The 27502-nt window shown below is 44.6% G+C and overlaps 1 protein-coding gene and 1 long non-coding RNA gene across 7 annotated transcripts; one reads left to right on the forward strand and one right to left on the reverse strand.

Moving 5' to 3' along the window:
• The first annotated feature begins 224 nt into the window (after positions 1-224).
• LOC120752205 (zinc finger CCCH-type antiviral protein 1-like) lies at positions 225-26645 on the forward strand. Of its 6 annotated transcripts, none has more exons than XM_058420413.1 (17): positions 226-539; positions 3182-3314; positions 6355-6607; positions 6718-6834; positions 7243-7311; positions 7630-7692; positions 8240-8308; positions 8856-8924; positions 10590-10691; positions 11706-11829; positions 13050-13215; positions 14932-15052; positions 15596-15696; positions 16106-16180; positions 21972-22102; positions 23971-24122; positions 24684-26645. In XM_058420413.1, the coding sequence occupies exons 1-17, from the start codon at positions 259-261 to the stop codon at positions 25175-25177; spliced, it is 2520 nt and encodes an 839-aa protein (XP_058276396.1). In that variant the 5' UTR covers positions 226-258; the 3' UTR covers positions 25178-26645. The 6 variants fall into 6 exon arrangements, with proteins under 6 accessions (XP_039918886.1, XP_058276396.1, XP_039918879.1 ...); XM_040062945.2 differs by having other exon boundaries at positions 15596-15692; positions 16099-16180; XM_040062952.2 differs by lacking the exon at positions 7243-7311 and having other exon boundaries at positions 225-539; positions 15596-15692; positions 16099-16180.
• On the reverse strand, positions 18916-21256 carry LOC131378544 (uncharacterized). Its single transcript, XR_009207802.1, has 3 exons — positions 21008-21256; positions 20783-20904; positions 18916-19527 (listed from the first exon to the last, which is right to left on the reverse strand). It is a non-coding gene; the product is annotated as an uncharacterized LOC131378544 (long non-coding RNA).
• Positions 26646-27502: the final 857 nt, after the last annotated feature.

Genomic DNA, 27502 nt, shown 5'->3' on the forward strand with positions numbered 1-27502 from the left:
AAACCTCACAGTCCCTTCAGTCACTTCTTGCATTATTTATTTCCCGCGTGATGCCCAGCCAAGGCGGCCTCCGGGCCGGGCAGACCCCTGCGCCCAGCGCGGCCCGAGCCGCCGGCCCCGCCCGCGCCTTCGGTTTCGATTCCCGTCGCGGGGCCGAGAGGCGGTGACGAGTCCCCGCCCGCTCCTGCTGCAGTTCCCGCTCCCGCCCCGCTCCTGCCACAGTCCCGCTGGCGGTGCCGTCCCGGCCGGAGGGGCAGCATGTGCGATCCGGCCGTGTGCAGCTTCCTCACCCAGACGCTGTGCGCCCATGGCGGGCGCCTCGGGCTGCAGGAGCTGGAGGAGACCATCGGGCTGTCGGCGCCGCAGCTGCACGACACGCTGCGGGCGGCGGGCCCCCGGCGGTTCCTGGTGGTGGAGGGAGGCCCGGTGGTCGTGGCCGTGACCGACGTGCGGGTCTGCGTCCTCAAGGAGTGCGACGGCTGCGAGCGGCTGCACCTCTGCAAGCAGCACCTCATGGGCAGGTGCCACCTGGGGCCCAGGTGAGTGCGGGGAGCCCGTGGGGACGGCCGGGGGGAACCCCCAAACCCCCTCATCCTCCTCACAACCCCCCAAACCCCTCACACCCCCTAAACTCCCTCACCACCCCGTTCATGCCCCCCAAACTCCCCCACAACCCCTCCCATCCCAAGCACCGCCGGAGGTGCTGCTCCCGCCCTGGTGCCCGGGCGGGCAGAAATCCCCTCGGACCAGCCGCAGGGGATCCTTGCTCCGGAAGGACTCGTGTCCTGCCCCCGCTGTGTCTGTAAAAGCCGACGATTACGGGTTTTGTTTGTTTGTTTGTTTCTTTACTTTTTTGTTTGTTTGTTTGTTTAAATACGTTCATCTCCGCACCCGTCGCTCAGCCCCCACATCTAGCATCTGTTTCCTTCTAAGAAACAGCTTACACCGATTTCTCGGAAGGAAAAAAGCAAAGTGCTGACATGCCCTCTGGTTTCGGTCTAGAGAGTTAAAAAAGTTGAGTTTTGCTGTAAGTCACTGCTTGGCTTATGGCCCTTTCTTTGAGAGGCACTGTTTGACCAGCCGGGTACATCAGTCCCAGTTTCTGGAACATGGAGGACGCGTGGGATGGGCAGGCCTGGCAGCCGCTCTAGCCACAGGTGGCCAAAGGTGGTGCCTAGTTAAAAAAAAAAAAAGTAAAGGAAACCAAAGGCAAATGCAGAAGAGCAACCCAACTTTGCCACTACAGTTTCTGATGGAAGAACTTTGTGGTTTAAACCCCCAAGCCCCAGGTCTGGTGCTGATGCAGCGTTAGGAACATGCATGATCCCACTGGATCATTCCTCTTCTGCCCCGACAAAATGGATCACTGGGCACTAAGATCTGGATAGCATGAAGGGGGAAAGCCATGTCTCTCTCTCATCATTAGGATGATAAGATTTTCTTATTTTTTGTTACAGTACAGACAATCCAGTGAGCTCCCGTGGGGTTCACTGTTGGAAATGCCTTGACGTGTGCGCAGACACACATGATGGATGACTTTGTGTGAATTAAAGTTTGCAGTGAGGCAATTCCCTCATAATGATAAACCATTCTGTCCTCTCAAGCCAAGTATTTTTTTAAAAAATCACTTCGGTATGCCTTAAAAATTAATAAAGCAAAAAGTATACCTTTCATGGGGTGGAGCTTGATTAAAATGAGAGGGCAGAAATTCTGCTAGGTGGACCACATAGATCAAGACAGAGACTGTTTTTTAACTGATAAGGTAAAATCTAGCCTGCCTTCCAGGTCTTGCATCCTTTTTGTTTTAAAACCCCTGGAAAGCAAAATGTCTGGGCAAGTTAGCAGGGTCTTCTGTTTAGTGGAATCATTATTTTAGTCCAGTTAATCCTGTTTTTAACTAATGTCTGGCAAGTGGCTTTTCACTGTTATTTTCTTTTTTCCTAAACATCTTACTAAACTCGAGTGTGTAGTTACCATTGTATTTGTAGAGTGTTTCCACCTTGGACTTGGAAACACAGACCCAAGTGACGTAGATCACTGTGTGATTGTTGGTGGAGTCTCAAGCTGACTGTGGAGGAACGCTGGTGATGGCTCCCACCTCAGGTGCTCTGTAGCTTACCTACCTTCATAGCCATTAACTGAGTGCCTGCAGCATCTAACACTCTTGGAAGGTTGTTTCTCAGGACCAAAACCAGCACTTCTGCCCTTTCTGTTTACTTGCTTACAGAGAATGTGTCCAGCAGGTAGGAAGGGTCAGGGGAGAAATGCCTACACAAGAGTCTGTACAGAAGGATTGGATCAGACACACCTCAGCTGAGGTAAAACTGTCACGAGGAGAGCTTCAGGAGTTAACTAGAGGCTGAAAGAGTAAAGGGATAGACTTGGATCCGGTAAATTAACAGGTATTTTTACTGGTTGAGTATGTCTAATCTTGAGGCTGTATCAGATCATGTGCTGAACATCAGGAAATGAGGAAGACGTATTTTACTGCGTTGAATTAATGCACAAGTTGACTATTGTGTCTCCTCTTTGTTACTGATTTTCAATACCATTTCAGATAGATGTAAAAAATCTGCAGTCTCTCTCTTTAATTCATACTCATCAGACTTTTGGCTTTGTAAGTGGCAGCACTGACTTCATCACTGTAGCTTAATTGCTTCCTTAATCAAAACCCATAAGTTAGACTTTCTTACCTGTTTTTTGATAAAGCTTCACAGGCACTGAAGATAACAAAATGTGCTATTTTCAGCTTCAGTCACTTTTGTTTCATGCAGACTCTTGCATATTTATTTACTTGCCATCCCTAGGACAACAACCTTTTATGTTCACAAATTGAAGGCTGTTGCAACTTCCGGCACTGTTGGTGCACAGCTTTAAAATTAACTTTCCCTGCAGCTGTTTAGCTCATGTTACTTGACTTGGATCTTCCTGGAGGCAGAGAATGCGTGGGGTCTGGCTGCATTGAAGTTTGAAATGAGGAAGACAGGGTCACTGCATTGACAGAGGAGTTCTGCTGTTTGGTCCATTCTCTGGCTAATTACAGACACCATCTAAATTACAGACTCCCACCAAGCCACCTTTCTCTCATGGCTTCTCCCAAATTGCACATTATCTGAGGTTCTTCTTGAAATCAACTTGACTAAAGGAGTAAACATGGACATTTCTGTGTATTTTCTTGCAGCTCTTGTAAGTACTCGCATGACATACTGAATGCGGAGAACAGAAAAGTTCTAAAGAAGTATGATTTGTCTGGCCTCAGTGAGAATGAGCTGCAAGTCCTGCTTCTCCAAAATGATCCGTTCTTCCTCCCTGATGTAAGTTGTACTGATGTCTTAAGAGAAAGTTTTTGTTCATTAGGAATGGGAGAGGGCAAGAGAGGATGTGGAGTTTGATACGAAACAGGATTAGTCAGAAGGAAGGAGGAATGGGAATGGCAGTGTGAAACAACATAAAGCCAGATCTGTGAAAGGGCTGTGTACTTAAAATAATAAAAAACCCACCTCCACAGCAGCAGAACTGTTTAATAAGTACCCAGAGACCTGCATCTGGAGAAGGCCCTGTCATCTGTGATGTGTCAGGAGCAGACCTGCCCTCTGATAGCAGGACGTGGGAAGCAAGGCTACAGCCTGTCTTGTGTGCCATTTCTGTTATCCCAACAGGATGGCCACAAAGCTGCTCAAAACAAGCAAACAAAAATGTCAGCAGCTTCACCAGAGGTTTACAAAGGGTGAGATAAGAGAGAGTGGAAAGATCACAATGACTGTACCTGCTTACAGAGTAAAAGGTATCACCAAGACCCATTTTGTTGCTTCTTCTCTATGAGATGATGAAGGCTAAGAAGTGAGTGCCTCTTTCCCTACCCAGTCCGTGTAGGCCTGCACACATTTTGGTGCTTGAGGGTATAAGAGATAAGAAGGATCTGTGAGAAAATGACCAAATGACTGCAGTCAGTTTTGTGTCAAATCTGTCTCTTCCAAAGTGCATGGAGTTTTTGTACGCTGACTTTCTAACAAAGGAACCTTTGCCCAGATTGTGTGCCCCTCATTGATTTTGTTAAATTTGGCTGAACATTCCATTCTGGTTCAGCATGTGTGTATAAGGGCAACACTGTCTTCAGGGTAAGGCTGTTTCAAAGTCAGTCATACCCTCTTCTGGTTATAGCTGCTCCTGGTTTAAGAAATTACCAAAGTACCGCCCTTGTCTTTTTCAGGTTATAATCTCCACAGGTTTGTTGATGCAACTGTTCTGTTGTTTCTTGGTTCCCTGCTGTGAAAGTGCTAGACTTTGACAAAATAGGTTTTTTAAAATTGTGTAGTGTTTTAAAGTATGTTTTACTGTCAGACTGAAGGATGGCGGTGATAAGCAAGGAAAATTACTAATTGTTCCCAGTAATGAGCAAATAGTAGCAATTATTCTTCGTTGGTATTACCCTTAAGGGCTTACTAGAAATCTGTTCAGCCTTCACCCCTTGCAGGCATCATTAATTACCTGTAATTGAGCACTTTAACTCCTATCATGCAGTAAAATAGCAACACCAAGAGAAAACTGTGATCAGGGCAGTCCATTCATAAATCTGAGGGCTTGGAGGTGGGCTGTAAAAGTCATCTTGGCTGTTTCCTGCTTAGAAATGCTGACTGGTTGTGTGTGAAGACACGGCATGTAGGGAGCTCTCAAGCAAGAGGACAGTTTGGTATTCTGTCACCTGAACTGGGGCTCAGAGTAAGAAAAACACAGCACCACAATATCAGGGCTTTTCTCTTTTCCCCCACCTTCTCTCTGGCTCTCCTGTTTTGTTTGTTTGTTGGGGCTGGGTGCTGGTGTGCTTGTTTGTTTTGGGTTGGTTTTTGGTTTTGGTCCTTGGAGGATGCAAGGGTGTTGCCATCACATTCATCTTATTCAATAAACTGTATTAAGTTAGTAGCAAATGTTAAGAATTGACAGTAGTTGACAGTAGTTGACATTAGTAGTAGTAGTCATGCTAAGGCTTGGTAGGCCGCATGTAACCTGCAGATGAACTTTATAGCAGATTTTGTAATGTAAGCAGTGTAGCTAATTATGATAAGGAGTGTATCCATTTATCTAGGGAATGTACCTTTGGCAGAAACCTAAATGTCAGAAAGATAATTGTACCAGGTGGTAAAAGTGAAGTAAGAATTTGTAATGATGAAGAAATCATGTAAAGAAACATATAAAAACCCTGTGATTTTTCAGTAAAGATGGGGTCTTGTCTTTGGACGCTAGTCCACAGACTCCCGGGCCCTCAATAAAGCACCGCATAAACGACTTCGGTTGTTTGTGTTTTCTTCGGATCGGGCAACAAGGGGACAGTGAGCTTTCTTGATGTAGCTAAATATTCCTGGTTTAAGCCCAGATAAGTACCATGCTCTCTCCCACCCTGGTGGGATGGGGAGGTGAATTGGAAAAGAGGGTAAAACTTGTAGGTTGAGATAAGGACACTAAAATAATTGAAATAGAATAAAATATAATAACTGTACTGAGAAGGAGAGAGAGATATTAATAAAACCCAAGAGAAACAAGTAATTCCCAGCAGAGTTGCTCCCCACCCACTGACTGATGCCCAACCCCTCATCCCTGAGCAGTGGTTGGTGGCTCCTGGGAAGAGGGAATTGGAGGGGACCTGTGAGAGTCCCAGTGTGATACTGGGGCTCTGTGCCAGACAGGTGTGTGTCCTCCTCAAAGAAGCTTTCTTGTTACAGGCTGCTCCTGGAGCAAAACTATTACTGTGGTGCTTAGTGGTCAATACGAAGGAGCTTTTGGTCTGTGATTTGTTCTCTGGTCTGATTCTCTGTGTACCTCTTTTTTAGTGAATAGAGGAATAAGGAAGTGTGTTGCTTTTTCCCTATGTACTCTAATCTCAAAACTCTGTCCTTACCATTTTATAAGCTCAAATCTTCAATGCAGGAAAAGCTTTACAAATAGGAAGTGCAAGTTCAGTTTCAGCTCCATGAAATGATAGCTCATTTGACACATGTTTTTATGGAGATATTTGTTCTCTGTTGCTCATTATGCTGTAGGGTTTTTGTTTTGTTTTAATAGAATAACTGTAAACCACTCTGATTTTATGCAACTGTCTTGCATCCATTTTTGGCACCCCTAAGTTTGTTGGATTGGATTCCCTTGGATACAAAACATGCTGAACTTGAAAACTGAAAATGCACGAGTCACCTTAAAATACCTGCTCCTCTATGCGAGAAATCTGTCTAGATTAAAGAAGTCACAGTAAAACCATGCCTTTTAATCACCATTTTTCTGCTGTTAAAGCTGCATGCCTGTAGGACAAAGAAAAATTCTAACCTTCTTTTCCATTTCCTGTTGTATCCTCCCCACTTTTAGCCTTGCCACTTTTACAACAAAAAAGGTCATCACTGTATGCAGCAAAACAACTGCAGCAAGCTTCATGTCTGTCGACACTTTCTCCTGGGGAAATGTAAATTTCCTCGATGCATAATGTCCCATAACCTCTTGGATGTCCATGCATTGAGATTGCTGGAAACTGGAGGCATTGATGGGAAGATAGCTTCGAACTTCCAGGCTATATGTGATTACAAGCATTTTGAATTCAACAGGGAACCGAAGAAGGGGTATGGTAAGTTGCAAGAAACTGTGGTCTTAAACATGCTTTTGAGTTTGATAGAGGTAGAAACTGTTCTTGCCTTACCTCCCAGCTAAACCCCATCGTGCTTTTGGTGTTTTCAGTACACAACTATAGACCGAGAAACGATTATGGGAAAAAAGCAGCAGTTACAAGAGTTAAAGAACTGAAGGCAGCTTCGGAAACAGGGAAATCCACGCCGCTTGTGGCACCTTCAGAGGGTAAATACCTAGACATCAGTACCAACAGTTTCCTTGTGGAATCAGCTTTTGTATTTCTCCTCTTGCAGTATATACACATTTTTTTCCCTCTCTGTGATTACGCGCTTGCAAGAGTGGAGTAAGTCACGGCACAGTCATGTGGGAGAAAGAACTGCATTTTTATTGCCTAAAGTACTGCATTCGAAACAGCAGTTGAGTGGCTGGCAATAACTGTATCCACCTAGGGTTTGTAACTGCAGTTGCACCTCTGTTGTATCAGCAGCGCCAGTGGAATTTTCTACGGGCACTCTACTGGAGTGCCAGTAGAAAATTACTCGTGTGGTGGACATAATTCTCCAGAGATTGGGATATTGCCAGCCAGATGAGCTTCTGGCCCAGCAGTGCTGTTCATTCACTCTTCTCATGCAGGTCCCAGTAGCACCACACCTGCTCAGAGCCAAGACCAGTTGCCAGCAGGAGCGGGAAATAAAGATAAAGGTATGGATTGTTACCCTCCAGTCTTGAGACTGATGGTTTTCATTGGGACTGGATTTCACACAGCCTGACAGCTTCCAGTGGTAGTTGAGAGCAGCTGATGTGCTTGCCTTACTGTGTGTTGAAATCCATGGTTACCAGCAGAGCAGTGTTGGAAAGCTTGTCAGAGTCCAGTACTCTCTGAACAGCTTCTTTTAGATGTTCCACACATGGACAGGGTAATGTTTTCTTATCAAATTACATGTGAGGTGGACATAATTCTCCACAGAGTTTGGGGATATTGCCAGCCAGCAGTGCTGTTCATTCGCTCCTCTCGTGCAGGTCCCAGTAGCACCACACCTGCTCAGATCCAAGACCAGTTGCCAGCAGGAGCAGGAAATAAAGGTATGGATTGTTTCCTACTCTGTTTTGTGACCAGTGGTTTTCACTGGGACTGGATTTCACACAGCCTGTCAGCTTCCAGTGGTAGTTGAAAGCAGCTGATGTGCTTGCCTTACTGTGTGCTGAAATCCATGGTTGCCAGCAGAGCAGCGTTGGAATTTCTGCCCAAGCATTTTGTGCAGCACTCTGTACTGTCCTGGACACATTTATCCCTTCCTAGGAAGGTGACAGAATTGTTCCTGTGCATGCAGCATCCTTCCTTGCCTTCTGTCTACAGGCAGTTAGTATAGCTTTGTCAGTAGAGGTGTTGTCTTGATAGACCTTCCAGTGAGTGAATAGCAGCTTGTAAATCTCTTGTTCTCCTGGGCAGAAGGACCTTGGCTTTAAAGCTTGTCAGAGTCCAGTACTCTCTGAACAGGTTCTTTAGATGTTCCACACATGGACAGTGTAATGTTTGCATATCAAATTACATGTGAGGTGGACATACTTCTCCACAGAGTTTGGGGATATTGCCAGCCAGCAGTGCTGTTCATTCGCTCCTCTCATGCAGGTCCCAGTAGCACCACACCTGCTCAGATCCAGGACCAGTTGCCAGCAGGAGCAGGAAATAAAGATAAAGGTATGGATTGTTTCTTACTCCCAGTCTTGAGACTGATGGTTTTCATTGGGACTGGATTTCAGACAGCTTGACAGCTTCCAGTGGTAGTTGAGAGTAGCTGATGTGCTTGCCTTACTGTGTGCTGAAATCCATGGTTACCAGCAGAGCAGTGTTGGAATTTCTGCCCAAGCATTGTGCAGCACTCTGCACTGTCCTGGACACATTTATCCCTTCCTAGGAAGGTGACAGAATTGTTCCTCTGCCTGCAGCATCCTTCCTTGCCTTCTGTCTACAGGCAGTTAGTATAGCTTTGTCAGTAGAGGTGTTGTCTTGATAGACCTTCCAGTGAGTGAATAGCAGCTTGTAAATCTCTTGTTCTCCTGGGCAGAAGGACCTTGGCTTTAAAGCTTGTCAGAGTCCAGTACTCTCTGAACAGGTTCTTTAGATGTTCCACACATGGACAATGTAATGTTTTCTTATCAAATTACTCGTGTGGTAGACATAGTTCTCCACAGAGTTTGGGGGTACTGCCAGTCAGCAGTGCTGTTCATTCACTCTTCTCATGCAGGTCCCAGTAGCACCACACCTGCTCAGATCCAGGACCAGTTGCCAGCAGGAGCAGGAAATAAAGATAAAGGTATGGATTGTTACCCTCCAGTCTTGAGACTGATGGTTTTCATTGGGACCAGATTTCACACAGCCTGACAGCTTCCAGTGGTAGTTGAGAGCAGCTGATGTGCTTGCCTTACTGTGTGCTGAAATCCATGGTTACCAGCAGAGCAGTGTTGGAATTTCTGCCCAAGCATTGTGCAGCACTCTGCACTGTCCTGGACACATTTATCCCTTCCTAGGAAGGTGACAGAATTGTTCCTGTGCCTGCAGCATCTTTCCTTGCCTTCTGTCTCTAGGCAGTGAACATGGCTTTGCCAGTAGAGCTGTTATCTCGATATACCTTCCCAGTAGCACCACACCTGCTCAGAGCCAAGACCAGTTGCCAACAGGAGTGAGAAATAAAGGTGAAGGTAGGGATTGTTTCCAACCCTCTAGCCTTGAGATGAGCTTATCTAAAGAGAGTTGATGTCACACAGATGTTGTGGCTCAGTGAGCACCACACAGCCACTTGCTCGCTGCCCCCTGATCCCCAGGGGGTAAAGAAGGAATAAAGGCAAAAGAACTTGAGGGTCAAGATGAGGGTCAAAATACCCCAAATAATGAGTGGAAGAGGAAAACCAAGCAAAAGAAGTGATATGAAGGCAGTCACTCACCGCCTCCCACAAGCAGGCTGACGCCTAGCCAGTTTCCTAGCAAAAGGTAGCTAACCCTCCTAAAACTCCCTCTTCTCCCTTTTATTACTGAGCTTTACGTTACATGGTGTGGAATATTTGGTGAGTTTGGGTCCTTTGCCTACTTGTGTCCCCTCCCAAGCTGTTGTGCACCCCGGATTCTATTCACTCTGGGGGCAGGGTGAAAAACTGGGGCCTTGATGTGTATCGCTGCTCAGCAGAAGCTGGGGCTTGAGAGTGTTAACAACATGCTTTTGGTCAAAAATCTGAAACAGCATCATATGGGTTGCTATGAAGAAAATTACATCTTATTCTAGCCATGTGCAGTACAGTGACATCTCTGATGTAGCAAAGTTATGCAAAGTCCCCTGGAAACAACATACAAACATTACCTTACAAAACATAGCAATGACAGTGCCCAGTTCAATCACAATAAGAATGGGGTTCCCATTGCAGATCTGTGTAATATACTCACTGTCTCGATATATACTCACTGGGTGCCCCCAGTCCCTGGGGAAGTTGGAACCAGCTGAAGCCTGTTGCTGTTTTCAAAATTCTTTTGTTGGTTGTTTGGGTTTAATACCTCTGCGTGGGGCTGAGCCCTGTGTTCACCCCCCCCCACGCTGGTCTGGCTGACTCAGAGATAAACATTTCTACCCTCAGTCAGCCTGCTCAGCTGACATTGCCATTTATGCACCCTCTGGTCCCCTTGGTGTGGAGGCAAAGTCAGCTTCTTTGCAAGAACCATGGGCAGTCACACCCTGTTGTGGTCTGGGCTTCCTGACACTGCCGTTGCCCTTCCTCACTGAGACTTCTTCCAGTGTCAGGGTTTATTGTTCAGTCTCAAGCCCCAACTTCTTCATTGGGCTGTATGGGAGATAGATCCTGAAACTGCTTGACTTTGCTACTGCAGTCAAATCCTTGTTATTTCTGGTACCAAAGTACCAGAAGTACCAGAAGTAGCAAATGCAGGATCTTTCTCTTGGAGCAAATATGGATTGCTGTGTTCTTTGCTGTAGGTAAAAAGGACGGTTCCTCTGATGAAGATTCAAAGGACAACAAAAAAGATAACTGTGATGAGATCTGTCTGTTCTACGTCTGGAAGTACTGCAAAAACAAGGGTAAGCTTTATGAAAAGTAATGTTGTTGTTGAAGAGCTGCCTGCAGAGGCACTCCTGCTCAGTGGCTTGGGCTAGTGGTGACAATTGTGCCTCCTTAATAGTTTCTTTTCTTTCCAAGTCATTAATAAACACTGTCAGAACTACAAACATGATTAGAGAAAAGCCAAGTGGTGTACTTAAACCCTTTCTCCTCTTGATAATCCAGCCTATTTCAGCCCTTTTGACGGGGGCAGGCTTTGGGTACGTTTCTGTGGCAAAGTGTGAAGTGTTACCCTTTCTGTAGCTAGAAGATCAGGTTATGAGTTGACTTTATGCTGTCATCATTGACAGCTCATAAATGATAAATGTATGCCACCCTTTATTCCTGCTATATCTATCCTATGTACATCAGATAATAGCCATACACTCCCTCATTAAGTCCTTTAAAAAGTGATCTGAGGTGTTCAAACATCTTAAAAAAGACAGTAGTTGTACCAGCCAAGCTAAAGATAAATCTAGTCCATTGTCTTTTTGGTAGTGGCCAGAACGGAGGTCTGAGGGAGGAATATAAGTGTTTGGGAGCTGTCCCTAAACAGCAATTTAACCCCCAGGTTTGGCTCTTCCTTTACTGTGAAGAGATACCATGACATTTTCTTTTCCTGATCTTGTCCAGTCAGTTTCTAAAGGACTGCAACCCCTCTGACCACCTGGTCTTGACAGAAGAGCCTGTATAATGTGAATGGTGTACCTGGGGGAAACTGAAGGTCAGGCTCAAAGCAGCCATATTGTGACCACCAGATAACTAAACTCAAGTAACTGCTATATAACTATATATATCTCTATATATCTTTTCTTGGTAAGACTGCAGAAACACACTCCCCTTCTGTTTTCAGCACTGTCTTCATTGTTTATAGCAAAGTCCAGGAGAGAAAGCCTCAAGGTATAAAAGATGCTGGTTCTACTTTTTTTTTTCTCTTGTCTTGCTCTCTGTATTAATGAGTGCAGAGTTCTTGACTATGTCTGATTTCTTTACAGATAAATGCAGATCTGTTCATTACCATTTGCCATATAAATGGGAGAAACATGATGGGCTGAAGTGGCATGAGCTTCCCATGATGGAGGAAATTGAAAAGGCCTATTGTGACCCAAAGAACAGCAGGTGTAGTAATGCTGGGCTTCTTGCTTGGAGTATTGTGATGGAGCTTGTGTAGGAAAACTTGTGTTTTCTTCCTAAAGATGTCTGACTTCTCAGCTTCTGGTTACCGAGCCTCTCAGAAGCTATGAGGAAGTAAAAATGAGAATTTTTCATTTAAAAAAAGCAAAATAAGAGTGATTGCATGAAAATCTCGCTCCAGTTTTGTCTCCTAAAAACAACAAAACTGTACCTTGCATTTAAACCTCTGTCCAAGGTAAAAAGCGAGTGGAACACAGTGTTTAAAATACTAGTATTTCAGATCATTAATCAGTTTATTTACAATAATGAAATTGGGCCTTTTCACATTTCAGAGCTGGTTCTTCTCTAGGGCTATTTCTTTCCTACTACAGCTAGTATCTGTAACAACAATAATAGTAGTCTATTACATGCCTAGAGACATCCTATGAAATGTACTTTGTGCAAGCAGCCCATCTGTTTTTCCTTCTTTTTTATTTCAGTTTTAAGAGTGTGTTTTCCTTTTAACTCCTTTCTGAAAAAAGGAATTAACAGAAAAAGCTCAAAGCCCACCTGGATTCATAGGGCACCCCAAGTTTGGCTTCACAAAATGGTATTATAGTTTTGGCCCATGCCTCTTAAAGGCACCAGATGATTTTGATTTGCAGTTTTCTGGAGATCACAAGCAATATTCCCAAGAATGCCATCAAAGTCTTCTTGCCTGAGAGTAAACTTTTCAAGCCTTGCAGGAGTAAGAGCCCAGGTGGCTCCAGTGATGAGTGCAGCTTGCATAACTCACAGGTGTGGTTGCTGTGATTGCATCCTTCCTAACCACAGAAAGAGAACAAAGTTCATAGGCTGCAGGTGTTTGCTGGCAGATTCAGTCACATGTGCACATTCTGCTTTTGTGCTGAGAAAGGCTGTAACCACGCTTACTTATCACAGAAATTCCTTTTGCCACGCTGTACTTGGAGCCTGACGTTGTCTGTAAAGCTGGCACTGCCACAGGTGATTGAGGTGGCATTTGGTGTCTCACAGGCCAGAGTTCACTTCTGAAGCTTGGAAATGGTTTTCAGAGCTGCTATGTGCTGTGGGAAATAAATGCTCCAACTTCACATCTAATCCACTTTGGTCACGTTATATTAAAGAAAATGGAACCAGCTTAAACTGGGGATTAGAGGATAAAATATGCACTGCTAACTGTAATAAACCTGAATTTGTCCTTACAGCTTGCCAAGTAGGAACATTGATTTCCAGACAATGACCTGCTGTTCTTCTTCGGTTCGACGCCTCTGTACACCATCATCAGTCACAAAACCCACACTCCTACTGACCACACAGTGGATTTGGTACTGGAAGAATAACGAAGGCAAGTGGATTGAATATGGAGAACAGGTGAGTTCACATCCTGTGCTTTGAGTCACTTCTGCAGGAATATGTGGAGCCACTCTGCATCATTTCCGCTTTTCTCAGCAGGATTAATTAAGTGAATCCTCGTGCTTGAGTTCTACAGCATTGGCTAAGGCAGTGAAGGTACATCTGTTCATAACAGACATGATAAAATGCTGACAGGCTGGAGGGAAGAGAGCTCCCTTTTGGAGTTGTCCGTGGCTCCTACAGAGATTTAACATATAGACACTGTCCTTAAGATACATGGGAAGTAGCTGCCTCTTTTCTAAGCACTGCGCTGCTTCCTTGGACATGCAAGAGTTCCTCTGCTCTCTCAGATCAAATGCAGTCTTTTTCCATGTATGTCCAAGTCCTCTGAAGAGAAACTAATCTATCTGAAAAATGCAGGAAAAGAAATATATATAGAATCTCATCTTCCTCCAAGGCAGATGAGTTTGCCCCATACAGTTTACAGTATAGCAGCACAAATGGTAGAACCCAAAGGTAGTCCAGGGACTTGGAAAAGTACGCAGGGAAAGGTGTTGAACAGAGCGGAGTTTAAAAGACACAGAGTAACCTTAGAGTACTCGACTTCAAGCAATCACCCTGAGAGGTGTTCCAGGTCCGGGAGAGATCACGGCTGTGTAGCTACTCCTTAGCAGGGAGAGCTTGCAAGGAGCTCACTCAGGCTTTCCTTATCTGTGGAATGAAGTGGTTGGCTCACAGCTAAATCACAAGCAAAGTAAGAGGTAAGAGTGAGACTCCTTACACCTGCAGCTTTCTTTTTTTCCTTGGCAAATTAGCCTTGGAAGAACCACCTGCTATTATGCATTAATCACATCATTAGTGTTTGTTTCCAAGCTCATGTGCATCAGTGATCACCGTGTCACCCTGTTCCTTTGTGGGTTTTCAGCTAGCAGGTTGCACCTAAAAAAGTTCTTGGCTTAGACCTTTGCTTCCTTTGGAGCCTGAATCAAGCTAACTCTGATTTGGTAAGGAGTCAGGTGTACCCCACCCCCTGCCATGGGACTGGGCAGGGAGTGAGAAAACTCATGGGATGAGATAAAGACTAAAACAGAAAGCAAAAGTGTGTGCATAAGCAAAGCAAAACCAGGGATTTTTTCCCCACTTCCCTTGGACAGGCAGGTGCTCAGCCATCCCAGGAAAGCTGGGCTCCATCACAGGTCACAGTGACTTGGGAAAACAAACTCCATCACTCCAAATGTCTCCTCCTTCCTTCTCCCACCTGCTGTGTGTACTGGAGTGACACCATCAGGATGTCTCTGTGGCCAGCTGAGGTCAGCTGTCCTGGATGTGTATTCACCCCCCAGGTGGGGTGGGAGAGGAGCAGAAGAGGCCTTGGCTCTGTGCATGCCTAAACTAAAAAATAACTAAAACATCCCTGTGTTATCAGCACTGTTCCAGCACAAATCCAAAACACAGCCACTACCAGCTACTGGGAAGAAATTTAACTCCACCCCAGCCAAATCCAGCACAACTTGTTACAGGAATTTAAATGGAATATATGTGTGTCCATCATTACCAATTACATATTTGTGTTTGTTACAAATATTCAGCCTCAAGCCACCATAGTTCTGAGTAGATTCCTTGTCATCCTACTCTTAGCCTCCTCTTTCCCTCTACCCCAGCTAGTTATCCAGGGGTTAGTCCTGTCTGTGATACTTCTCATTCTCTTTCTTTTCTTCTCTCCTCCCCACAAAGGAAGAAGGAAGCAGCATGACCTCACCATCTTCTGCTATTATCGAGAATTTGTATCAAGCAGATCCGTGTGCCATTGTACCTTTCCAGACTGACCAACATCAGTATGAACTCAATTTTAAAGGTAGTCATTTTAAAGGTTCTCATTTACAACCGTGCAGTGCTTTATAGAGTCTTGAAAAGTCTCCCAGCTTTTTTTTTTGACTTCCTTTCCTGACACTACCAGTTTCACTTGCTGGAAGTGATGGCCCAGAAGAAATTCCTTACAAAAGTAACCTTCCCTCCTTATTCCTTGACACTCTCCCGACTCACATCTGACCAGAAATATAAAAGTTCATAGTCTTCACATAAGGTCATAGTAAACCTTAAATAAAGTAAGTTAACTCTGGGAATGATAAAAAATAGAAGTTAGGCATCTTCGTGCTGCTGTAGCAATGTGTAAAGAGTATGAGTGGCTTGAGGGAGCAAGCAAGATAGGCACAGGCTCAATCACAAAGTTACAGGAAAGACAGGGAGCTTACACAGCCTTTGTGCAACTGTTCCTCAGCAGGTAGAATTGAGAGTGAATACGCAGTTTGCATTAAAGAATGACTGATGATGACAAAATGACCCCATCTTGTCGACTTACTGATGACTTTTTTTCTTCCTGTTCTTTTTTCTCCGCAAGAAATGACTCAGACAAACATTACTTTTAAAACTCGAAGACGGATTTGCAGGCGCCCAAAATTTGTGTCTTACAAAGATGTGCAGAAGATAAAGACAAGGCAAGTGCTCTTAAGGTTGTTTTTTTATCTTTTAGAAGTAATTTTAAGGCAGAATGGCTCCCAGTACCGGCAGTAGTTTTACAAAGAACACAAGTGCTGCTGGAGAAAGCCTGTCCATGGACTGAGCAACAGAAGCTGTATCACAAACTGCAGTCTTGGTGCATCACCTGCTGCCTGGGGTACACGTTACTCCAGGTCCTTCTGCCACAGCTGTTACTTCAAAAAGCAAGTGCAGGAGGCCTGTGATGGTTGAGTGGCAGCATGCAGACTGAAGCTTTTTCTCAGTTTCTTTGTGGTTTATTTTGTTAACTTTTAAATAGAGGAGTTGGCCAAAGGGGATGCTCCAATTCGGAGTGTTTGGAGCAGTACTAGAATTACTAACACTTCATTTCTGTCTGTTTGCAAGCAGCCAGAGGGATTCTTCTATTCCAAACCAGACCTGTCCTAGTCACTGGGATGCATCTGCGCTGCCTGACTTTGGATACAAGGTATCTTTTTGTTCCCTCCCTTCATCTAATTCTCATGGAAAGGCACAGTTCGGAGCTTAACTGAATCAACTAACTGCATAGATGCTAAAAAGGGACAGGAGTCATTTCTTGGGTGGGTGTGCTAAAGATCTAGGTGATCTCCCAAGGGCTCATGAAACAGGTGCCAAATTGCCTTGAACTTCAACTGCATTTTAGGCTTTTATCTACATACCAAAAACTAACTAAACCATAAACTCAAAACTCCAAACAACGCCAAACACAAAACTCACCAAATTCAAGACAGGAGGAGTAAGTCTGGATTGGAGAACCAGGAAGGGAAATCTCTACATTCCTCCAGTACTGTCACATACATCACAGATCCGAGCACAGACTTTGGCCTCAAGAAATGGCAGAAATAAAGATCTACAACCATAAAATAAAAGTAACATTGCAGTGATGCCTTCCACAAGACAAACCCAACCCGTCAGCCCAACGTCTATGTTCTTACTTGATCTACCAAGACCAAAATGTATGGGTGCTTTTTAGATTGCTAGGTTCTGCAGTTCTTCTGGAAGAGCAGCACAGTTTGTGGAAGTACTACAGGATAGGAAAAAAGGCTTTTTCAAGGCTTGCCCTTTGTGTAGTGGTTTTGACCCTGCTTGAGGAACAGAAGTGTAAGATGTTTTCCTTGTCGACTGTCACAGAATCTTGTGTGATGCTGACCAGGTTGTGTTGGCACAAATACCCTGGGGGCTGAGGAACACCAGTGTGTGGCTGTGCCAGTGTCACGGCTGGAGGAAAGCACTTCACTCACTAGAGAGAAGGAGTGCTACATTGATATTAAATCACCATTTAACAAAATTTGATAGTGAAGGTGACAGTGGTTTAACCAGCTCTGATGGCCAAGAACACTTGATTATTTACTGCACAGAGGACAGGGTCAGACAAAACTGTTAGAGAGACCCTCCTGTTGAGTCATGACTTCCATAGAGATTAAATAATGAGAGTGTGTGGGAATCTGGCAGGCAGCCCATTTGAGGATTTGCCTGTGATATTTGAAGCTCTGTGGAAGTAACAAAGGAAAATGCTCTTCCCTTGGCTTAGAAGCATCTTAACTGACAAGCGACAGTTTTTCCAAAGAATGCCAGAAAGACAGGTAGCTCTGTTCTTTTTAGGTCTGTTGAGCTGTATGCACTTAATTGTTTCCCATACTTGCTCTGCAAACTGGTCTGAATTTTAGTTGAGTACATTTGTTGGGGTGTTTCTGGAGTCACTGGGGTGAGTGTGGGAGGCTTTTGGAATGCATTGCACATATCCATAGTATCTTTTGGATGTACATGTGGGGATGTGTGAGTGGAAGGATCTTGTTCCCCAGAGCTCAGTTTGCTTGCTGAGTTGGCACCTAAGAAAACATCTCTTAACTTGTGAGTGCCTTTCACAGGAAGGAAAAGTGACAATGCCCATGATACCTGGTGGCACTAAAAGTGAAAGCCTGGGCTAGATTAAATCTTTCTGTGGGACCCTAAGCTTGTTTTTTTGCAGTAGGTAATATTGGGAGTGGCTGGGATTCTGCATGCTTGTGGTGACCATTGTAAGAGCTGACAGCTACAACTCGATGAACTGCCTTCTCTTCAGACATTCACAAATATTCCTGGCAAAATCTGCTGCGCTGGAAGCGATCCATTTTAAAAAGGAACCTGTGAGATAGGCAGAAAGTCACCTTGACTTAAGATGAGAAGCTGTGTTTTGGTAACATTGCTTATTTTTTGAGTATCGCCATGTCTTAATCTGTAAGTCATTGAGAATAGTTCTGTTGAAGTGTATAAAATGCACGATGGAAATTGGTGACATTGTTTGGAAAGTTGGTGTGAATTTCTCCTGTCTTTGTTTTAACAAAGTGGAAATAGTAGTTGTTAAATGTTTTAAAGGAAAAAAATAATATATCCTGAAACTTCATGCTTAAAACTGTCTTTTTAATGTACAGCTGAGAAAAGTGTGCAGTGGATGTGTGGTTTCTTGTCAGTCTCTGATGTGCTGCTGAATCCTGGCCACGTGCGGGCCAAGGATTGCTGCCCTGTAGCAGGCCTGGGATGCAATGTGAAGAGTGTCTGTGCATTTTATAGATGTCAGTTCTGGTGGGGTCACTGCCACCAGAACCAACCCTGCTCCTTCTGAAACCCCAGTGAAACAGAGCTCAGGGTGTGAGTGACACTGTACTGCTCTTGGTGGGAATTGCTGCCAGAGCAGTGATTCCTTCTCTGCCTTGGGAACTCTGCTCCTTCATAACAGGGCAGCAAATGCTCACACTCAGTGGGATTTTCCTCTTCAGGCCAGAAGGTGAAGAATGCTAAAGAAGTTGTGTAGTTACGCCGTATCAGCCTTCAACAGCAATATGGTGCTGTGACCTTTTACTAGCACTAGAAGCATCCTTGGGGAAATGAGGACAAACCCACAAAGTTTTCATGGAGAGGAGAAGAGCTTTGTTGTCTGGAGGCTGTCATATGATAAAATAATGGAAGTACCTTTCTTACAGGACCAGGTCTTGTGTAACGTGGCTGACTCTCTGTTTGACCTGGAGAGGTTACAGTTCCTCAGTGTCCTGGTTTGGGGACAAATTTGGGAGAAAATCCCTGTATAGGATCCCTCTGGGAAGCAAACCCAAGTGGTCCCTCCCTCCAACCGGTCCGGTAAAAAAAACACCTCTTTGGAGAAAAGTGGAAAAAACTATTTTACTTCACAAATGAAGTGCATACAAGTATAAAGAATGAATAATATGAAACAATAAAGCCTCTCCTTCTGGAGTGAGATGGCAAATTGAGAAAGTCCTTGCCGTGGGTGTAGCTCGGCTCTCTCTCAGTCTCTCCTCAGTCCCAGTCCCTCCGCCGCTGCTGGAAAATGCCGAGGTCCAGGCCCCGGTGGGCTGCAGGTGCAGCCCCCAGTGCTCCCCTGGGTTTTCAGTCCAGAGCAGGTTTAAACAGTTCCAAGAAAAAAGGAAAAAAACAGTCCAGGGAAATTCTCTGCCCTAGCTAGCTGAAACTAACTAAAAGCAAAAAAAATCTCTGTCCTGCAGTCTCTCCAAGCCTCCGCTGAACACGCTGTCCGGAGAAGAATGTGGAGGAGTCAGGCAGTTTTCTCAAAACAAACTCCGCGCTTCTCCTTGCTCTTAGAACCAGTCTTAAAGGCACAGGACTCAACACACAGCACAAACAGAACAGACGACTGGGGATACAAGCATCATAAAGTTACCCTAGGACACGCAGGAAGAGATCTTAGAATCACAGAATGTGCTGAGTTGGAAGGGACCCGTTGGGATCATCGAGTCCAACACCGGGCCCTGCACAGGACACCCCAAGAATCACACCACGAGCCTGAAAGATACAGCAAGAGCAAAAGCACATTTGTAGTTTAAGTGGGAATTGTTCATGTATAAATAAATTCGCAGATGACACCAAGCCAGACACTGCAGGTGACACACCTGAAGGGCAGGGCCATCCAAAGGGACGTGGAGAAACTCAGGAAGGGGCCCATAGGAATCCCATGAGGTTCAACAAGTACTGGTGCTGCACCTGGGCCAGGACAACTCCTGGGCTCAGTCCAGGCTGGGGATAAGCAGATGGAGCTGATGCCTTGGGAAGGCTGGCCTGGAGCAGAGACTAGACAGAGCTAAGAGAATAAAGTGGGTTTTTATTAAAAGGCCTTTAAGGATACACCTTGGTCCGTACAAGAGCCTGGCCAGGGCTACACCCAAGATGGACCACAAATGGTCATGAAATGGACTGGTCATGAGGTCTCACATTTTACAAGTTTTGGACTATTTGCATATTGGTTTTAAATGTCCAATTACAGCTTCAGATTATGAAGTCCCATCCTTGTTTTCTCTCTTCAGTCCACCACTGTTTGAGCTTTTGGGCCTGAAAACTTGTAACCGTTGTCCTTGGTCTCCAGCAGGAAAGGATTTGTTTTGTCTACCCACTCTGAAGAGAGCTGATTAACACTTAATTATGAGGCTCAGAACTACACACCAAGGCAGCACAGAATTGGAAAAACAGGAAAGCTAAAACTTAAGGCATCAGAGCAATACCAGGAGAAGGACGTGGGGCTGCTGATGGTGAGAGCTGGACATGCCCTGCCTCTGAACCCCTTGTGCTGAGCTGATTATTTACAAGGGCCTGGAGTGACAGGACAAGGGGGAGTGGCTTCAAACTGACAGAGAGCAGGACTGGATTGGCTATAAGGAAGAAATTCTTCCCTCTCAGGGTGGTGAGTCCCTGGCACAGGTTGCCCAAAGCAGCTGTGGCTGCCCCATCCCTGGAAGTGCCCAAGGCCAGGTTGGATGGGGCTTGGAGCAACCTGGGATAGTGGAAGGTGTCCCTGTCCATGGCAGGGCGTGGCACTGGATGGACTTTAAGGTCCCTTCCAACCCAAAGCATTGTGTGATTCTAAATAAAAGATGCAGTACTGAAATACAGTGACATGGTTTTCATCACCTGATGGTGAGCAGCTTGGGCTGAGGTGCCACAGACCGTGCAGACAATCAGTACCTGCAATCCTGATTGTTTTATGTGTTGTGCTGTAAAGCTTTGGAAAATGCTTCTGTATTGAGACATTGGAAATTTCACTCACCTTTTTAAAGGCTTTTAAATAAATTCGAAGAAATAGTTCTTTCTTGTGCAGCTGACTTTATTCTTAATCTTTAGAATACTTCCCTTTAAGTGATCGCCTCATTAGTAAGTACTTAAATGTATCTGCGAAACACAAGTTTTACCCTATTTTATTTTCTCTCTGAGCTCAGCATTCTAAAACAGGCAGTTTTTGCCTGGTGAGGTAAGATGTTAGTTTCCTTGTTACCTTTTAGGATGGCCACAGCTTTCCTGCTTAAAACACTTCTGAATGTGGGATGTTGAGATCTCACTTTGTCGTCTTGAGTCTCCTCTTGGCTTAAGTTGTGTTAAAGTGGAAAGTATTACCAGGTGCCATTAGCCTGCCAACATCACACTTCTGCAGTTTATGGAGATAAATGTTGATTCTAGAAGATTAAAGACAAGAGTTACTTTGGAGAAAAGATGGAAAATGTATGCATCACATAGCAAGCAGAAAAACCCCAATATTTTAGCTATGTTTTGCATTAAATTCTCTTGGGGAAAAATGAGCATTTCATAAGGGATTTTTAAGCACAAAATGTATGGATGAATAAATAAAAGGACAATGGCTAAATAGACTTTGTTTCTGTTGGGAAAGGAGATGTATTTGTTTAAGCAGGTATTCGGTGTCAGATTTGTTTAGAGATGTAGAGGTTTTTTCTCAAGTTCATATTTAAGTGAGGCTTTCTAAGTTCTGACTTTGAAAAGGTAAGGCACTACAATGCCAGGAGGGTATTTGTGTTTTGTTCGTTTCATCTTTAATAGCTGAATCTCCTGTAAATGTCTAGTTACAGGTGATGCTGTTATCTAACATCTTTTGTACTTAATCAGCTTTAGGTTAAAAAACTGACACTGTCTGGAATAATCTGTCACATTTTATTTTTGCAATTTCTGTTCCACTGAGGTTTAAAGTTGCAAGTGTCAACTCTTGGAGATGATAAACCTTTCAGCATCCTTCCTGAAAAGAGGTGAGGTGTCCTTGCAAAGCAGGAGTGACACGCTGATTTACTTGGTGTTTGTTTTTTCACGTAGTCGTGATCTAAAGCATTTAATTACCCTTCATAAGCGTAGTTTGGGGACCCTTCTGAAAGTGTATCTGCTGGAATTATGTTTCTGTGTTCCCAGCACTCTGCAGCCTCATGCCTTCTTTTGCTTTGGTTTGTATTTTATAGGCAGTGGTGATCAGCAGCGCCACCTCTGAATACAATGGGATAAAGCAGCTGTTTCATCAGACTATGAAAAATTACAGCATCCTTAACATACAGAGGATTCAGAATCCATCCCTCTGGAAGGTGTTTCAGTGGTTAGTACTTGTTTCCTTGTCTTTATGAGGAGACAGTCTCCCAGAACAGGTTGTCCTGTATGTGCTTTCTAGGAAAGACAGGGGGTTGCCACCTGTGCCTTAGCATGACTGCTATTTCGTTATTGGCAGTTTCAGGAGTGAGGTTGGTGTCTGAGGTCTTCCACAGAATGCCAGGCTCTGTGGGGAGGTTCCCTTTGCATGGCTCCTTGGAAGAGGGGGAGAGGAGCATGGAGAAAAAGATACGCATGATGCAAAACTGGGATGAAGGGACAGTGATTGTCTCGGGGAATGGAGCAATAACTGCCTGCTGCACACGTGCTCTGTCTGTTACAAATCTTTAGCCATTAGATTATATGAAATGCTAAAAAGAGTAAAGGCTGCTTGGGCCTTTTTTTGTTCCAGTCAGATTTATTTGAGGTGCTTTTGCCGAACAAAGTCAGTATTCACTGAGAAAGAATCCTTGTGTTTTAACTTGATGATCTCTCGAGTTCCAGAGCTCCTCTCTGGTTTTCAACATCTGCATCAGTGATAATGAACTCCAGGTAATTAGGCCAAGCTGGATACCAGCAGATTAGAGTTGGGACTCAACCATGTTCAAGTTAGTTTGATGTAAGATGAAGCTGTTGCTTAAAACAGTTGTCTAGTTTAAAACAAGAGTAAGTATTCAAGGACTGTATGGAATGGTAATGGAGTAGAAAAATACTGCTCAAATAAGTGCTTTCGCCTGCAAAATGATTGAATCCAGAAAGTTGTCAGCTACAGATTTCATAAAACCTTTTAATGTAGCAAAACGTAAGAGACTTCAAAACCTGTAATAGTGTATAATTTTTATCCTCCTCCAATGAGGTAATTAAGCTAAACAGGCAGAGTTTAACATTGCCAAGTCCAGAGAATAATGGAGTAATTTGGGTTGGAAGAGACCTTAAAGCTCATCCAATCTGCCATGGACAGGGACATCTTCCACTATCCCAGGTTGCTCCTAGTCCCATACATGGCCTGGAATACTTTAAGGGATGGGACAGCCACAGCTTCTCTGGACACCCTGTGCCAGGGCCTGACCACCCTCACAGGAAGTTCCCAATGAACAAGTTACAGTCTGTTGCTCTTAACTTTTCGTTACTAATTTACAAGTTGAAAGGATTCTCCCTCCCCCTGGCTCTGCTTAATTTGTAGCTGATGACTTTCTGAAGAATATCACTGTCTTGTCCACTTCAACATCTTCTGAAAACCTGAGAGGTGTGTGGATGCTGTGGAATAATGATGGGAAATACGAGTTGAGCTTTTTGTTGTGATTTCTCTTTTGAATTCTCTTTTTGTTCATAGCTCAGTCAGACTCTGGCCTTAACCAGTGAGGTGAGGAGTGGGCAAAGCAGGCTGGGTTTGAGTCCTGGCCCCATCTCCTCAGCAGCACTGACCTCTCTCAGGGGCAGGAGCTGGGGCTGTGGTATGGAGCACAAGCTGCCCCCAGCTTTGAGCCACTGTGGAAACACAGAGCCTCTGGTTAATGCTGCCTCCACTCCATTGAGAGCTTGGGTGGGAAGGGACAAGAGACCTTAAAGCACAACTAGTAGGGCCCTACAGAGGAACAAAAGGTTGGCACAGTGGCAGCTGGAATAGTGTCAAATGTCTAAGTTCCCGGAATAAAGCCAGAGTTATCTAGAATTGCTGAGCAGTGGTGTCAGTAAAGTGCTCATCTCATACTTGCTCATCGTGCTGCTGGTGTGTCTGGTGTTCCAAGAGGAGAGAGCAGGCTGGAAACCTCATCCAGCTGATACATGGATGTCACATAGTTGTTTGAATTGTTTAAAAAACCTCTTTCTCCCTTTTCTTTCATGGCTCACAGTCTCTTCCCCTTCATTTTTTGTCAGGCAAAAAGAGAAGATGAAAAGGGAAAATGGAGGAAAGGAAGTCCGGGAAAAACACCTGTTCCACGGAACTGACAACACCTCCATGAAAACGATCTGCACTCAGAACTTTGACTGGAGAATTTGTGGAAGCAATGGAACTAACTATGGGAAGGGTATGTAGAGAGTGAGATGTCTGCTGAGATTCCCCTGATAGAGGAGCAATCAAAGTTCTGAACTCTTTAACTATAGAAGGTGAAAAACAAAGATAAGAATTGGTATTATCCTTCTGAAGAGGGCCAGGACTTGCTTTGGGTTGGGGGTAAGTCTTCTCACAAGGAGTCAAGAGCATTAGAGCAGGGCTTTGTTGTAAGTGGCATTTTCTGATGTCTGAGGTCATCATTTGAACTTAGAAGAGAAATTAGTTTGCATGGCAGGGAGCAAAGGGCTGTGCATGCCCTCAGTGTGATCGTGGAAGATCCTCGTGTTTTCTTGTCTGTCCCTCTCACCATAACACACAGACTGTAGTGTGCTTATTATTGGTATAGCTTTTAAAAAATGACTCCTAAAATAGCATTACATAATGCAATCCCCAAAATTTCAGTGGTATTCTGTAAACTGAGTAAGAGAAGTCCTGAAAGTTGAGTCAGATACCTCCTGAAAACGCAGGGGATGCTCAGATTTTGCTGTCACTGTACAGATTCTCCTCACAACCGCGTTTTCATCTCATTTTCTAGGAAGCTACTTTGCTAGAGATGCTTGCTACGCCCACGCCTACTGTCAGGCTACGGCGCAGGGACACTTGATGTTTGTGGCTCGTGTTCTGGTTGGAGACTACGTTAAAGGCAACGCCGCCTTCGTCCGCCCCCCGGAGAAGAACGCAGACAAGCTGTGGTTTTATGACAGCTGTGTGGATAATGAGTTAAATCCTTCTGTCTTTGTTGTCTTTGAAAAACACCAGGTTTACCCAGAGTACATAATAGAGTATGAAAAGGAGAGAATAAGAGAGTGGAACCAGGCAGGAATAAGAGAGTGGAACCAGGCAGGAATAAGAGAGCAGAAAGAGGCAGGAATAAGAGAGTCTGGAGGGGAGGGAATAAAACAGCAGAAAGAGGCAGGAATAAGAGAGTCTGGAGGGGAGGGAATAAAACAGCAGAAAGAGGCAGGAATAAGAGCAGAGGAAGGAATAAAAGTGTATAAAGAGGAGAAAAGAAAATGTGTTATATCCTAGAGGAACATGGCGGTTTGCGTCCCTCTGTTTTTCAGGTTGCAGTTGTTCTCCTACTTGGTGACTTCCTTATTTCTACTACAGTTTTTGGAATGTTAGTCCAAACGATTTTTGCATTGAGGAGGGCTGGCAAAGCAGATGTTACTTTTGTTGTGACTGCCTTTTCTTCTTCTCTTCCTCTCTTAAATGAAGCATAGATATTTTGATAACCATAGCAGGAAAATCAGAATTGTGGGATGGGAAAATTGAATGTTATGACTGTTCTGGGCAAACAATTGTAAATGCATCATCTAAAAAAACTAGGGAGGATTTCTCTTCGCAAACAGTTGAAAGAAAAATTACCAGTACAGTAGTTTTTAAGGAAGCTTTCAGGTTTTTAGTAGCCAGAGATTCCTTTTAGAGCAGAATTCGTCTGTTCTTGATCCTCTCATCTATCATTACTATAAACAATTCAGCGTAGGTAATAATGACTTGAGTCTGTTTTCAAAGCACTGGTTGTTAATGCTGGTACACGTTTTGAGTTAGAATGGTAAACGAAATGAAAAAGCGTATTTTATATCCATGTTGTTAGCGTCTCGAGAATTTTCATCTGTACAATGGCAGATAGATCAGAAAGCTGCTGGATCAGATTCTTTGTGGAAATTTGCAGTAACTTGCTGTAACGTATACAAAAGCAGAGCTCAACTGAAACTGTGAAAGCCACCACATGCGAGTAAGCAGGCACCAAAATTCGGTGGTTTGGCTGCAACTAATGGCCATAAGGACACAAAGGCTGTGTCCCAACGAGCCAGGCTTTCCGGTGGATGTGGCCACGTAGCGCAAAAGGACAGGAGGAGCCTCTTAAGCATCACAGAGATGGTCTGTCCTCTTTGTGCGTTAATTTTCGTTTTCCAGACGTAGAACGGGACGGAAAGAGACCAGTTAGGTTCTCCGGAGGCCGGCGGTAGAACTGCTGTCCTAAGGCACCGCCCGCACGTTCTGCTGCCCAATTGCGTGGGGCAGGGTGCTGACAAGTGAGGATCCTCTTCGTGTTTTGTGGGTGATCCTGGGTCAGAAACTTGCGCACTTTCTGCTGGATGTTGTTAGCGGGGAGTCTCTACGTGGATCAAGCTGAAGCCCCTCTGTACAAAATGCCATACTCAGGCACTTTAGCTGTTCAGAGGGAAACTGGGAGTGAGGACAGAGGAGCAGTAATTTTTTCCTTCAGATAAGGTTTACGGAAGTACCAAAAAGCCTCTAAGATTTTTGCATCTGTGATACAAATCTGTTAACCGCTCAAAGATAGCAAGTTCTTCCCAAGAAGAATGAAAAAGATAAATCCAGAAAAATCTTACTAAAATGACTTAGAACTAAATGAAAACATGCGGGGAAGATTTTAACACTTTTTAAGATCTCTCTTTCTCTTGTTTGCCTGTAGAGTTCCTGAATTGCTGAGCTTGCTGTATTTGCAAATAAAACCTGTTTTCAGGCACTTGCAGTGTGCAGTTTGTCTTTACATAAACATGGCAAGACTAAACCAGCCCCTACATGCATTCCATGTCTTCCTTCAAAGTTCTAAACCAGGGAATTGCACATGTGAACTGCCATTGTAGAGTAGGAGCTTAGTTAGTTGTTAAGGAGAGATTAGCCTGATTCAGGGAGAATATTTCTGTAAATTACTTCCTATGTTTAATATTAAAGTGGTGGGGTAGTTTGCAATTAAACAGCTGCTCTGAGTAGTTCATGACATCCTAAAAAAAGGTGAAAGTGAGGTAGCGGCACAACTGGTTTTAAATCTCCAAGTAGTGAGATACTGAGATGTTCTAAGGATGTATTTCTTTAATATACAGATGAGTAACGTTTAAAAATCTGAATCAGAAACCCCCATGCCCGTGAGGCACAAGGCAGGCCTGGATAGGGAGGGTGCCAGTGAGGTGCTGACAGCTTAGGATCAGTCCAGATCACCACACACACACAGTAAGGACACAGCAATACAGGAACTGCAGAGCTGTTCCATGCTCCAGCCCACCCTGGGGCAGGGATGCAGCTCTGGTGCACAAGGCTTTTCCATCAGAGTGGACCAGGGCTGAGAGCTGCAGCCTGGAAAACTCAGCTGAAGGGGGAGGAGAGCTGGAAAATGCATTCAGTGAATGCTGGAGGATGGGAAAGAAACAACAGTTCTCCTACCTCATGGAACCTCAGCCTCTTCCTAAGGGGCACCAAGGAAAGCCCCTGGGAGGCTGTGCCACGCTTGGGCTGTGCCTGTGAGCACAGACACTGCTGCTCTCCACTGCTGGATGCTTCTGGCCACTGTGATGGAAACAAAGTGGGTGCACACTGTTACACGTC

The sequence above is a fragment of the Hirundo rustica genome, chromosome 4 (genome assembly GCF_015227805.2).
Source record: "Hirundo rustica isolate bHirRus1 chromosome 4, bHirRus1.pri.v3, whole genome shotgun sequence".
In the NCBI taxonomy this organism is placed as follows: domain Eukaryota; kingdom Metazoa; phylum Chordata; class Aves; order Passeriformes; family Hirundinidae; genus Hirundo; species Hirundo rustica.